This window comes from Canis aureus, chromosome X (genome assembly GCF_053574225.1).
Source record: "Canis aureus isolate CA01 chromosome X, VMU_Caureus_v.1.0, whole genome shotgun sequence".
NCBI lineage: Eukaryota > Metazoa > Chordata > Mammalia > Carnivora > Canidae > Canis > Canis aureus.
Window position 1 is genome coordinate 76,912,191 of NC_135649.1, and position 15,174 is coordinate 76,927,364.

The 15,174-nt window shown below is 40.7% G+C and overlaps 1 protein-coding gene across 1 annotated transcript in view; it reads right to left on the reverse strand.

Moving 5' to 3' along the window:
• KLF8 (KLF transcription factor 8) overlaps window positions 1-15,174 on the reverse strand; it is a 296,414-nt gene that overhangs the window by 36,822 nt on the left and 244,418 nt on the right. Inside the window, exon 3 of the mRNA XM_077889758.1 lies at window positions 252-816. Within this exon, the coding sequence (XP_077745884.1) occupies window positions 252-816 (565 nt within the window). The remainder of the gene's footprint in view (window positions 1-251; window positions 817-15,174) is intronic.

Genomic DNA, 15,174 nt, shown 5'->3' on the forward strand with positions numbered 1-15,174 from the left:
TCCAGGAAGATACATAGTATTTCACTCGAAAATATGTGCACCCTAATTTGAGAAGCATGTACTAAACAAAAGAGCATCATTGTACATTCTTAAGCACTGAAGAGACATGATAAAAACATTATTTATAAATAGTTACTCTTGAAGCTGTGTGCAAGAATAGAGGGAGTGAAAAGAGATAGGAGATAGGATAATCCTAAAAGAGAATAAATGGAGGAAGGTAATATCCAGGAAAGAGGCAAACTGATGCTTACCTGATCCAGCATTTTTGCCATCTGCTCCAATGAGTGGGATTGTAATGGCTGCAGGGCCCCCATCTGCAGGCAAAGTAGTAAACACCATGGGCAGTGACTGTATCACTACTGGGATGGTCTTCAGGCCACCCGATTTATTTGGCAGCCTGACTGAGGGGATAGTATGGATCACATGTAAGATATGCTGGCCACCAGTGCTCTGAGAGGAGGCCAGGATAGAGCCTGGAGTCAAAACAGTAGGGGTATTTGCTGATATGCTTGTGTCAGATGTTGAAGTGGACACTACAAGTGTCTGGAGAGCAGGCTGTGGCTTGGGGGGATGTACTGGAGCTTGCAGCATGCTGGCAGGCTGGAGAGGAGCCTTGGGCTTGTGAAAAGAGAGGTCAACTGGTTCCACCTGGGGCAGATTGAAATCCTTAGCCAGAAGTTCTTCTGGGGGCTCAATCTTGATGTCAGCAATGAGTGCTGGGTTCTCCATAGGACTGGCATCCGGGAATGGTGGAGATGTCATCTTCTCTCTTTTTGCTGACTTTGGAGGATTTCTGATATGAATAGAGCCAGTGACCTTAAATAAGTAAATAAATGAAAGGTGGAAAATAATCAATACCCTGAAGAAGAGACATGTGAACAATGAAAGCAAGAAATCTGTATTTTCTTCTTATGAACAGAATATATAGGGAGTTGAGAGAAATGAGGCAGGAGTATGAGGAAAAAAGAAGGGAAACTTTACTTAACACTAGTACCAGGCACTGTATCAGGCAATTGATACAAATTATTTCATTTAATCTTTATAATAATCCTGCAAGATTACTTAAAGTCAATATTTTCTTAATATAAATGTATTATGCTAAGCTCTGTGAGGGCAAATGTAAGTGTCTACTCATGAAGTGCATACTAACATACTAATTATAATGATAGAATAATGTGAATAGCTTAAAAGTCATGCCATAATAAGTGATGAAGCAGACATGTAAGTAAGGCATTTTAGAAAAAGAAAAGGGAATAATTCATTCTGTATAAACAAGAGAGAGGGTTTCAGTGAGGAAGAGCTATTATATATGGATCTTAGAGAGTTGATGGGAATTCTCAGGCAGAGAAGGGATAAGAGATATTCCTGTCTGCAGAGATATAACAACAGACAATATGCTTAGAGAATACTGATACAGTATTATCAGTTGTACTATATGCAAAGCCGAAATATCCAACTTTTAAATTAAAAAGTATGAATTAAATGATCAATTTAGAGGTAATATATGTTTTTAAAAACCCACAAAACACAAAACCCATTGTTCGCATATCATACATCTGCAGTGCTTCTTATCACTAGCCTGAGACTTGGGGACTGAGGCTAACCACTGCAAAGAAGTTCATGCTACCTGCTGCGAAATGACTAATAAACCATCCTTTTTATGTCTGAAAAAAAAACCTCACAAAACTGCAACCTAATTAAAAATTTCGTAAAAAATCCATTAATATAAAGGTCTATGATACTGTGAACTGTGTATGTCATTGCCAAACAACACACTGGACCCTGAAAATGGTCTTAGAAATAGTGGTGTTACTTTAGCCAGTTGACAAAACAAGATCTCATTCTCTATCATGATTAGATTTGAGTTAGAAGAGTTTTAAATTATGAGAAATGAGAATTTAGTTTTGAATTATAAGAAATTAGTTTTGAATTATGAGAAATGTTCAGTAATGCACCTCTGACACAGAATAAAACTATCCTTTATTTTTGCATATTTGGAATATGATAGAAAGTTGAGTTTGAAGAAAGGCTATGTGATAAAATATAATTGTTTCAAAGAGGGGAATGACATGTGCAGAGCTATTTTGGAGAATTAACTAGCTCCTCAATGAAAGCGGAATAAGACTGCATTCAAAGGGACCATAAAGAAAGAGGGAAGATAATGGTGACACATTTATGAGATCATTGGGAAAATTTGGCTAGATATTGGATGATGTTAAATAATTATTGTTAATGTTTGTAGATTTGATATAGATTGTTGGAAGATGGTGGTGGAGTAGGAAGACCCTAGGCTCTCCTTGTACCATGGATACAACTAGATAATTATCAAATCATTCTAAATACACAAGGAATTGACCTGAAGATTATCAGAACAAATTCCACAACTAAAGGTAGAGAAGAGGCCACATCAAAGAAAGTAGGAAGGGTGGAGATGTGGTTTGGGAGAGAAACAGATTGTGGTTGCTGAAGTGGGGAGGGAGCAACAGTCATGGAGGAGGGTGAGAGACAGACAAAGTCACAGGAAGTGCACAGATAGCAATTGTCTTAGAAAGTGAGAGGAACTGAATTTTGTGACTTCTGTCAGCCAATGGAACTTAAAGTCTGTGGTTTTAAAGGTCAGTGGGCTTGGCTGGGATAGAGTCTGGATGGCATTGTACTGCTCTTGGGAAGAAGGCAGGAAAATAACTCGTGGAAATAGAGCATGGAAACAGTGACTGTTTTTTTCTTCTCATGCACAGAATATATAGGGAGTTGAGAGAAGTAAGGGAAGAGTATGAAGAAAAGAGGGAAACTTTACTGAACACTAGGAAGGATATTTGCTCATTTTGAAGTACATCCCACAAAGGCAGTGTTCATGGAAGAGACCCTCTGGTAACAAAGGGAACTGGCTGGAGCCATTTCCCACACCTACTCTTCAGCATAAGCACAGGGCAACCTACAAGAACAAGCCCAGCACAAATGCTCACTGCTTAACTAGTCTAAACCAAGGCCCCATGCTCCAGAAAATGTCCCCTCTCAGTCTTTCCTGCTTCAGTCCCAGCACTGTAGGCCCCCTTCCCTAGAAGACAGGCACAAATTCTTGCTCATACCCTGTCCCCCAACTCAGGAGATTTGCAGAGCCTAGGATCCAGGCATGGTGATGACAACTCTCATTTCACAAGCAGACCAGAGTACACTTAGTTAAAATGCCACATTCATCCCAGAGGCCAAATATTTTCCCACAACAGGCAAAGAGAGCCTCTGAAACTATTGGCCTGAAGGATAAAGCAGCCGAGATAAAACAGCAATGCACATGCAAAACACATCAGAGACACTTCAAGATGTGCCAGGCCTTGGGGAACAGAAGACTACACAGCATGGCACTACAAGTGACTGTCTGAAAGTAGGCAACACAAAAGCAATAAAAATGAATACTTCTGTAAAAAAGAAGTCAAGGAACTCACAAAAGAATGGATGCAAAATGTGACAAAATTTACCTCAAAGATGGTGAAACGAGTAAAGAATGAGTTCAAATTTAAATAACCAACAGCTTCATACAAACTGCTATATGCAGAAATGGTTATATACAAACTTAATGGTACCCATACACTGAAGAAACTAATAAATATGCAAAGAGCAGAGAGAAAGAAATCCAAATACACCACTAAAGAAATCCAGCAAAACATGGAAGAGAGAAAAGAAAGGATCAGAGAAAACCTTCAGAAATAACCACATAATAAATAATAAAATGACAACGAACACATATCTATTAATGATTGTTTTGAATATAAATGGATTAAATGCCCCAGTAAAAAAAATAAGGTGACAGAATGGATAAATAAACAAGACCCATTTATATGCTGCCTACCAGCATAGACTCAATTTAGATTTAAAGACAACTGCATATTGAAAGTGAGGGGACTAAGGAATATCTATCATGCAAATGGATGTCAAAAGAATGCTGTAGTAGGGAGGAGCAAGATGGCGGAGGAGTAGGGTCTCCAAATCACCTGTCTCCACCAAACTACCTAGAAAACCTTCAAATTATCCTGAAAATCTATGAATTCGGCCTGAGATTTAAAGAGAGACCAGCTGGAATGCTACAGTGAGAAGAGTTCGCGCTTCTATCAAGGTAGGAAGACGGGGAAAAAGAAATAAAGGAACAAAGGCCTCCAAGGGGGAGGGGCCCCGCGAGGAGCCGGGCTGAGGCCGGGGCGAGTGTCCCCAGGTCAGGAGAGCCCCGTCCCGGAGGAGCAGGAGCTGCACCGACCTTCCCGGGGGAAAGGGGCTCGCAGGGAGTTGGAGCAGGACCCAGAAGGAAGGGGATGCCCTCGGGCTCCCCGGGTCAGTAACAGCAACTGCGCACCCAGGAGAGTGCGCCGAGCTCCCTAAGGGCTGCAGCGCGCACGGCGGGACCCGGCGGGACCCGGAGCAGCTGGAGGGGCTCGGGCGGCGGCTCCGCGGAGGGGGCTGCGCGGCCCCGGGAGCAGCTCGGAGGGGCTCCGGCAGAGGAAGAGGCTCCGTGCGGAGGGGGCTGCGCGGTTCCAGGAGCAGCTCGGAGGGGCTCGGGCGGCGGCTCCGCGGAGGGGGCTGCGCGGCCCGGGAGCGCGAATCCACCAGCGCAGGCTCCGGAGCACAGGGCGCCGGGACACAGCCCAGGATCCCGCCTCCCCCGGGACAGGCAGAGGCCGGGAGGGCCCAGGACAGCGAGGACGCTCCTGCCCCAGCTGAGCAGATCAGCGGCCCCGCCCCGGAGCCTCCAGGCCCTGCAGACGGAGTTCCTGCCGGAGCTGAATCCAGGGCTCCAGAGCTGCCCCGCCACTGGGGCTGTTCCTCCTGCGGCCTCACGGGGTAAACAACCCCCACCGAGCCCTGCACCAGGCAGGGGCACAGCAGCTCCCCCAACTGCTAACACCTGAAAATCAGCACAGCAGGCCCCTCCCCCAGAACACCAGCTAGACGGACAACTTCCAGGAGAAGCCAAGGGACTTAAAGTACACAGAATCAGAAGATACTCCCCGGTGGTTCTTTTTTTGTTTGTTTGTTTTTGTTTTTGTTTTTGTTTTGTTTTGCTTTTTGATTTGTTTCCTTCCCCCACCCCCTTTTTTTCTCCTTTCTTTTTCTTTCTCTTTTTCTTCTTTTTTTTTTTTTTTCGTTTTTTTTTTCTTTTTCTTCCCTTTTTTTTTCTCTTTCTCTTTTCTTTCCTTCTTTCTCTCCTCTCTTTTTCTCTTTTTCCCAATACAACTTGCTTTTGGCCACTCTGCACTGAGCAAAATGACTAGAAGGAAAACCTCACCTCAAAAGAAAGAATCAGAAACAGTCCTCTCTCCCACAGAGTTACAAAATCTGGATTACAATTCAATGTCAGAAAGCCAATTCAGAAGCACTATTATACAGCTACTGGTGGCTCTAGAAAAAAGTATAAAGGACTCAAGAGACTTCATGACTGCAGAATTTAGAGCTAATCAGGCAGAAATTAAAAATCAATTGAATGAGATGCAATCCAAACTAGAAGTCCTAACGACGAGGGTTAACGAGGTGGAAGAACGAGTGAGTGACCTAGAAGACAAGTTGATAGCAAAGAGGGAAACTGAGGAAAAAAGAGACAAACAATTAAAAGACCATGAAGATAGATTAAGGGAAATAAACGACAGCCTGAGGAAGAAAAACCTACGTTTAATTGGGGTTCCCGAGGGCGCCGAAAGGGACAGAGGGCCAGAATATGTATTTGAACAAATTCTAGCTGAAAACTTTCCTAATCTGGGAAGGGAAACAGGCATTCAGATCCAGGAAATAGAGAGATCCCCCCCTAAAATCAATAAAAACCGTTCAACACCTCGACATTTAATTGTGAAGCTTGCAAATTCCAAAGATAAGGAGAAGATCCTTAAAGCAGCAAGAGACAAGAAATCCCTGACTTTTATGGGGAGGAGTATTAGGGTAACAGCAGACCTCTCCACAGAGACCTGGCAGGCCAGAAAGGGCTGGCAGGATATATTCAGGGTCCTAAATGAGAAGAACATGCAACCAAGAATACTTTATCCAGCAAGGCTCTCATTCAAAATGGAAGGAGAGATAAAGAGCTTCCAAGACAGGCAGCAACTAAAAGAATATGTGACCTCCAAACCAGCTCTGCAAGAAATTTTAAGGGGGACTCTTAAAATTCCCCTTTAAGAAGAAGTTCAGTGGAACAGTCCACAAAAACAAAGACTGAATAGATATCATGATGACACTAAACTCATATCTCTCAATAGTAACTCTGAATGTGAACGGGCTTAATGACCCCATCAAAAGGCGCAGGGTTTCAGACTGGATAAAAAAGCAGGACCCATCTATTTGCTGTCTACAAGAGACTCATTTGAGACAGAAGGACACCTACAGCCTGAAAATAAAAGGTTGGAGAACCATTTACCATTCGAATGGTCCTCAAAAGAAAGCAGGGGTAGCCATCCTTATATCAGATAAACTAAAATTTACCCCAAAGACTGTAGTGAGAGATGAAGAGGGACACTATATCATACTTAAAGGATCTATTCAACAAGAGGACTTAACAATCCTCAATATATATGCTCCGAATGTGGGAGCTGCCAAATATATAAATCAATTATTAACCAAAGTGAAGAAATACTTAGATAATAATACACTTATACTTGGTGACTTCAATCTAGCTCTTTCTATACTCGATAGGTCTTCTAAGCAAAACATCTCCAAAGAAACGAGAGCTTTAAATGATACACTGGACCAGATGGATTTCACAGATATCTACAGAACTTTACATCCAAACTCAACTGAATACACATTCTTCTCAAGCGCACATGGAACTTTCTCCAGAATAGACCACATATTGGGTCACAAATCGGGTCTGAACCGATACCAAAAGACTGGGATTGTCCCCTGCATATTCTCGGACCATAATGCCCTGAAATTAGAACTAAATCACAACAAGAAGTTTGGAAGGACCTCAAACACATGGAGGTTAAGGACCATCCTGCTAAAAGATAAAAGGGTCAACCAGGAAATTAAGGAAGAATTAAAAAGATTCATGGAAACTAATGAGAATGAAGATACAACCGTTCAAAATCTTTGGGATGCAGCAAAAGCAGTCCTAAGGGGGAAATACATCGCAATACAAGCATCCATTCAAAAACTGGAAAGAACTCAAATACAAAAGCTAACCTTACACATAAAGGAGCTAGAGAAAAAACAGCAAATAGATCCTACACCCAAGAGAAGAAGGGAGTTAATAAAGATTCGAGCAGAACTCAACGAAATCGAGACCAGAAGAACTGTGGAACAGATCAACAGAACCAGGAGTTGGTTCTTTGAAAGAATTAATAAGATAGATAAACCATTAGCCAGCCTTATTAAAAAGAAGACAGAGAAGACTCAAATTAATAAAATCATGAATGAGAAAGGAGAGATCACTACCAACACCAAGGAAATACAAACGATTTTAAAAACATATTATGAACAGCTATACGCCAATAAATTAGGCAATCTAGAAGAAATGGATGCATTCCTGGAAAGCCACAAACTACCAAAACTGGAACAGGAAGAAATAGAAAACCTGAACAGGCCAATAACCAGGGAGGAAATTGAAGCAGTCATCAAAAACCTCCCAAGACACAAGAGTCCAGGGCCAGATGGCTTCCCAGGAGAATTTTATCAAACGTTTAAAGAAGAAATCATACCTATTCTCCTAAAGCTGTTTGGAAAGATAGAAAGAGATGGAGTACTTCCAAATTCGTTCTATGAAGCCAGCATCACCTTAATTCCAAAGCCAGACAAAGACCCCGCCAAAAAGGAGAATTACAGACCAATATCCCTGATGAACATGGATGCAAAAATTCTCAACAAGATACTGGCCAATAGGATCCAACAGTACATTAAGAAAATTATTCACCATGACCAAGTAGGATTTATCCCTGGGACACAAGGCTGGTTCAACACCCGTAAAACAATCAATGTGATTCATCATATCAGCAAGAGAAAAACCAAGAACCATATGATCCTCTCATTGGATGCAGAGAAAGCATTTGACAAAATACAGCATCCATTCCTGATTAAAACTCTTCAGAGTGTAGGGATAGAGGGAACATTCCTCGACATCTTAAAAGCCATCTATGAAAAGCCCACAGCAAATATCATTCTCAATGGGGAAGCACTGGGAGCCTTTCCCCTAAGATCAGGAACAAGACAGGGATGTCCACTCTCACCGCTGCTATTCAACATAGTACTGGAAGTCCTAGCCTCAGCAATCAGACAACAAAAAGACATTAAAGGCATTCAAATTGGCAAAGAAGAAGTCAAACTCTCTCTCTTCGCCGATGACATGATACTCTACATAGAAAACCCAAAAGTCTCCACCCCAAGATTGCTAGAACTCATACAGCAATTCGGTAGCGTGGCAGGATACAAAATCAATGCCCAGAAGTCAGTGGCATTTCTATACACTAACAATGAGACTGAAGAAAGAGAAATTAAGGAGTCAATCCCATTTACAATTGCACCCAAAAGCATAAGATACCTAGGAATAAACCTCACCAAAGATGTAAAGGATCTATACCCTCAAAACTATAGAACACTTCTGAAAGAAATTGAGGAAGACACAAAGAGATGGAAAAATATTCCATGCTCATGGATTGGCAGAATTAATATTGTGAAAATGTCAATGTTACCCAGGGCAATATACACGTTTAATGCAATCCCTATCAAAATACCATGGACTTTCTTCAGAGAGTTAGAACAAATTATTTTAAGATTTGTGTGGAATCAGAAAAGACCCCGAATAGCCAGGGGAATTTTCAAAAAGAAAACCATATCTGGGGGCATCACAATGCCAGATTTCAGGTTGTACTACAAAGCTGTGGTCATCAAGACAGTGTGGTACTGGCACAAAAACAGACACATAGATCAGTGGAACAGAATAGAGAATCCAGAAGTGGACCCTGAACTTTATGGGCAACTAATATTCGATAAAGGAGGAAAGACTATCCATTGGAAGAAAGACAGTCTCTTCAATAAATGGTGCTGGGAAAATTGGACATCCACATGCAGAAGAATGAAACTAGACCACTCTCTTTCACCATATACAAAGATAAACTCAAAATGGATGAAAGATCTAAATGTGAGACAAGATTCCATCAAAATCCTAGAGAAGAACACAGGCAACACCCTTTTTGAACTCGGCCATAGTAACTTCTTGCAAGATACATCCACGAAGGCAAAAGAAACAAAAGCAAAAATGAACTATTGGGACTTCATCAAGATAAGAAGCTTTTGCACAGCAAAGGATACAGTCAACAAAACTCAAAGACAACCTACAGAATGGGAGAAGATATTTGCAAATGACATATCAGATAAAGGGCTAGTTTCCAAGATCTATAAAGAACTTATTAAACTCAACACCAAAGAAACAAACAATCCAATCATGAAATGGGCAAAAGACATGAACAGAAATCTCACAGAGGAAGACATAGACATGGCCAACATGCATATGAGAAAATGCTCTGCATCACTTGCCATCAGGGAAATACAAATCAAAACTACAATGAGATACCACCTCACACCAGTGAGAATGGGGAAAATTAACAAGGCAGGAAACAACAAATGTTGGAGAGGATGCGGAGAAAAGGGAACCCTCCTACACTGTTGGTGGGAATGTGAACTGGTGCAGCCACTCTGGAAAACTGTGTGGAGGTTCCTCAAACAGTTAAAAATATACCTGCCCTACGACCCAGCAATTGCACTGTTGGGGATTTACCCCAAAGATACAAATGCAATGAAACGCCGGGACACCTGCACCCCGATGTTTCTAGCAGCAATGGCCACGATAGCCAAACTGTGGAAGGAGCCTCGGTGTCCAACGAAAGATGAATGGATAAAGAAGATGTGGTTTATGTATACAATGGAATATTACTCAGCTATTAGAAATGACAAATACCCACCATTTGCTTCAACGTGGATGGAACTGGAGGGTATTATGCTGAGTGAAGTAAGTCAGTCGGAGAAGGACAAACATTATATGTTCTCATTCATTTGGGGAATATAAATAATAGTGAAAGGGAAAATAAGGGAAGGGGGAAGAAATGTGTGGGAAATATCAGAAAGGGAGACAGAATGTAAAGACTGCTAACTCTGGGAAACGAACTGGGGGTGGTGGAAGGGGAGGAGGGCGGGGGGTGGGAGTGAATGGGTGACGGGCACTGGGTGTTATTCTGTATGTTAGTAAATTGAACACCAATAAAAAAAAAAAAAGAAAAAAAAAAAAAAAAACCATCCCTAAAGCAGAGACTCAGATGCCTGCACACCACTGTCCGGTGGCATTTTTCATACTAGCCCACAGGTGGAAACCCATGTGGGTCAGCTACTGAGGAACGCATGACCAAAATCTGGTATTATCCACACAATAAAGTATCATCCAAGCATAAAAAGGAACAGGGTACTTCTACATTCTACAACGCGGATGAACTTGGAGAACATTAAGCAAGCCAGGCACAAAAGAACAAATATTGTAGGATCCCACTTATGTGGGGTCCCTAGAACAGGAAAATTCATGGAGATGGAAAGTAGAATAGAGGTTCCCAGCATCTGGCAGGGAAGGTTAGAGAGTTATTCGTTAATAGGTATAGTTTGGGATGATGAAAGGGTTCTAGAAATGGATGGCGCTGATGGTTGCATGACACTATGAATGTACTTAATGCCACTCAGCTGTTCATTTAAAATAGTTGAAAATGTCAGTTTTGTGTCTAACCACAATACAACAATTAAGAAAGAATGCTGTAGTAGCAATATTTATGTTGGATAAACTAGATATTAAAACAAACACTTGAACAAAAGACAAAAAAGGACACTACATAATAATAAAGAGGAAAATCCAACAAGAACATAAAACAATTGTAAATATTAATGCACCCAATATGAGAGCACCCATATACATAAAAAAATTAATAACAAACATAAGGGAGCTAATTGATAATAATACAATAATGGTAGGGGACTTTAACACCCCTCTTATAGCAATGGACAGATCATCTGAACAGAAGATCAACAAGAAACAATGGTTTTGAATGACAAACTGGAATAGAAGGACTTAACAGATATATTCAGAACATGCCATTCTAAAACAGTAGAATAGACATTATTTTCAAGTGCACAAGGAACATTATCCAGAATAGGTCACAAAACAAACCTCAAGAAATCCAAGAATATCAAAGAAATACCATGCAATCATTTCTGATCACAATGCTATGAAACTACAAGAAAAACTATGGAAAGAGCATAAATATATGGAGATCAAGTAACATACCACTAAACAATGAATGGGTCAACCAGGAAATCAAAGAAGAAATAAAATGTATATAAAAATGAAAACACAATTGTCCAAACTCTTTGGGATGCAGCAAATCACTTCTACGAGGGAAATTTATAGCAATATAGGCCTACCTCAAAAAACAAGAAAATTCTCAAGTCAATACCTAACCTTACACATTAAAAATCTAGAAGAAAGAAAACAAACAAAGCCTGAAACCAGAACAAATAAGGAAATAGTAAAGATTAGAGCAGAAATGAATGACATAGAAAACAAACAGAACAGGTCAATGAAACCAGGTGATTATTTGAAAAAAATCAATATAATTGAACCTCTAGCCAGACATATCAAGAAAAAAGAGAAAAGTCAAATAAAATCACAAATGATAGAGGAGAAATAATGAACAACACCACATAAATACAAATCATTATAAGAGAATATTATGAAAAACTATGTACCAACAAATTGGAAAAACTGGAAGAAATGGATAAATTCCTAGAAACATAAAAATGACCAAGACTGAAAGAGGAAGAAACAGAAAATTTGAATGGAGCAATATCCAGCAAAGAAGTTGAATTGATATTCAAAAAACTCCCAACAAACAAAAGTCCAGGAACAGAGGGCTCACAGAGGAATTCCTCCAAACATTTAAAGAGTTAATAAGAAAGATACTAGGGGAAGAGTTAAGATGGCAGAGTAGTAGGAGGACCCTATGCTTGCCTGGTCCCTTGAACACAGCTAGATAAACATCAAATCCTTTTGAACACTCAGGAAAATCATCTCAGGACTGAGAACAAGTTGCACAACTAGAGGGAGAAAAGAGGCTACATCATGGAAGGTAGGAGATACAGAGATATGATTTGAAGGAGAAAATATTTGCCAGTGCTGCAGAGGGGATGGAACCTTGATCAGAAAGAGAGAGAGAGAGAGAAAGAGAGAGAGCGAAAAGAGCACAGGGCACTGTACAAGAAAAACACTTCCCCAAAACCACTTATAGGGAAAAGAAGAGGGGATGATTATTACAAGATTTTTAAGCAGTGGAGCTCAAACTAAAGTTTTAAAAGTCTGCAACATCAGGTGGAGCCTGGCAGGTGTAGAGGTGCTTCTGTGGAGAAGGAAGGCAGAGGCCTAGGAACAGACAGCATGGTCTGAGGATCCTCTGCATCATACTGGGAGAGACAGTTCCCATGCTTGGAATGCATTTGGTAGAGGTGGCTCTGCTTCTCCAGGGACAAAAAAGCCTATGGGTGCCACTGAGATGCTCCATTCATTAACATAGGAGCAGAGATACCTGCTGAGGGCAGCTAACCTGGATTCCAGCTTTTTGCTGCACTTGACCATAAACTCCAAGCCCCTGTGGTTCTTGTGATTGCCCTTATGGGACAAAGCAGCACTAGCCATAGTGTGGTGAAACCATTCCCTAGAGGACCAGGATGGGTCCCTGCTGTACCAGGTCCCTAAAATTTGGAGTTTTAACACCCAGCCAATGTTCCTGAAATAAAACACAGAAGCACTGCATGGCCAGGAGGGCAGACAGATCAGACACAGACAGGGTAGAGGCAGGGAACTGAAGGGGCCCTGGGACACACAAGTGCAGATTGTTTGCTCTTCAGTGAGGGATTCCTGAATAAGTAGGCATGAACTCCCATGTCTGGGGACAAGAGAGCTGGCTGATGTGGTTTTCCCCCTGCCCATTAACACTGACAGACTTAAGTGTGCATTATAGCATCTAGCATCTACAATGGAGATTTGAGCTACTTAGACCAAGTCCTGTCCCCTTTCCCAGCTTCCTTCAGTTGCTGCTGAACTAGGACAAGTATGCCTGAGATCCAGAATAACAGTCCCTCCTGCAGAATACCACCACAAACCTCCTACACGCACCAAGTCTACTGACCATAGAGTGCTGCAAAGCTTTACCTCTCAGGGAAATGGGATCTAGATTCTTTTAACAATTAAAGCAGAGCACACCTCTTTAGAACTCACTACACACTGGACAAGGGCAAAACACTCTCCACTGCAGGTAAGGAGAAACTCTGCAGAGGACTGACCTGAGGGAAAGAATAGCCAAAACAAAACAGCAGAGCACATTCAGTGTACACCAGAAACACTCCTTAAAGTGCCAGGCCCTAGACAGTATAGGACTTTTCTTAGTATATCCATTACTCTCAATAGCAGGAAACATAACAGGGTTTCACAACACACAGAAGACAGAGACCTAGACAAGATGCCAAGATGGAGGAATTCACCCCAAAAGAAAACAAGATTAGTTCTGGCCACTGATCTAATACAAACAGATATAATTAATATGCCTGAACCAGAATTTAAAGCAATAATTAGAAAGATACTAGCTGGACTTGAGAAGAGCATAGAAACACCAGGGAGTTCCTTATCACAGAGACAAAAGACTAAAAACTAGTCAGGCCAAAATAAAAAATGCTATAGCTGAGATCCAAAATGAACTGTATGTAATGATCACGAGGATGGAAGAAGCAGAGAAAGGAAGAAGTGATAAAGAGGATAAAATTATGGAAACAAATGAAACCAAAAAGAAGAGGGAGGAAAATATTGGATCACAGAAGTAGATGAATGGTACTCAGTGCCTCCATTAAACATAACATTCCTAACAGAGGAATGTCAGACGGAGAGGGAAAATGGAGCAGAAAGTTTCTTTGAACAAATTGTAGCTGAAAACATCCCTAATCTGGGAAGGAAGCAGGTATCCAAATCCAGCAGACAAAGAGAATTCCCATTAAAATCAATGAAAACAGGTGAATAGAAAGATATATGGTAGTAAAATTTGCAAACTACAGATATAAGGAGCATTTTTGAGGGCACGTAATGTGATGAGCACTGAGTGTTATACACAACTGATGAATTACTGAAAACTACATCTGAAACTAATGATGTATTATATGTTAGCTAATTGAATTTATATTTAAAAAATACAGAGAAAAGGAAAAAATCCTGAAAGCAACAACTGAAAAAAGAACCCTAAACTACAAAGGAAGAAAAATCAGATTCACAGCAGATCTATCCACAGAAACTTGGCCAGCCAAAAGACAGTGGAATGATATAGTTAACCTGTGAATGGGAAAAATCTTTAGCAAGCAATATTTTATCCAGCAAGGATGTCATTTAGAATAGAAGGAGAGGTAAAGAGTTTCCAAGACAAATAAAAACTAAAGGGATTTGTGAACACTAAATAAGCCCTGCAAGAAATATTAGAGGAGACTCTTTGAGTGAGAAACAAAGACCAAGAGCAACACAGAATAGAACCAAAGAGCAATACAAACTAAACCAAAGAAAATTTCCAGAAGCAACGACATTATATAACATAAAATGGCAATGAATTCATATATATTAATAATTACTCTGGATATAAATGGGTTCATTGCTTCAATCAAAAGGCATAGGGTATCAAAATGGATTTTTTTTACTGCGACTTTATTATTTTTTTATTGGAGTTCAATTAGCCAACATATAGCATAACACCCAGTGCTCATCCCATCAAGTGCCCCCATCACCCAGTACTGCCAGCCTCCGACCACCACGTTTCCATCACCCCTTGTTCATTTCCCAGAGTTAGGAGTCTTTCATGTTCTGTCTCCCTCTCTGATATTTCCCACTCATTTTCTCTACTTTCCCCTTTATTCCCTTTCACTATTTTTTACATTCCTCAAATGAATGAGACCATATAATGTTTGGCCTTCTCCGATTGACTTATTTCACTCAGCATGATACCCTCCAAGTCCATCCACATCCAGGCAAAAATGGGTATTTGTCGTTTGTAATGGCTGAATAATATTCCATTGTATACATAGACCACATCTTCTTTTTTTTTCTTTTTTTAATTTTATTTTATTTTATTTATTTTTTTTATTGGT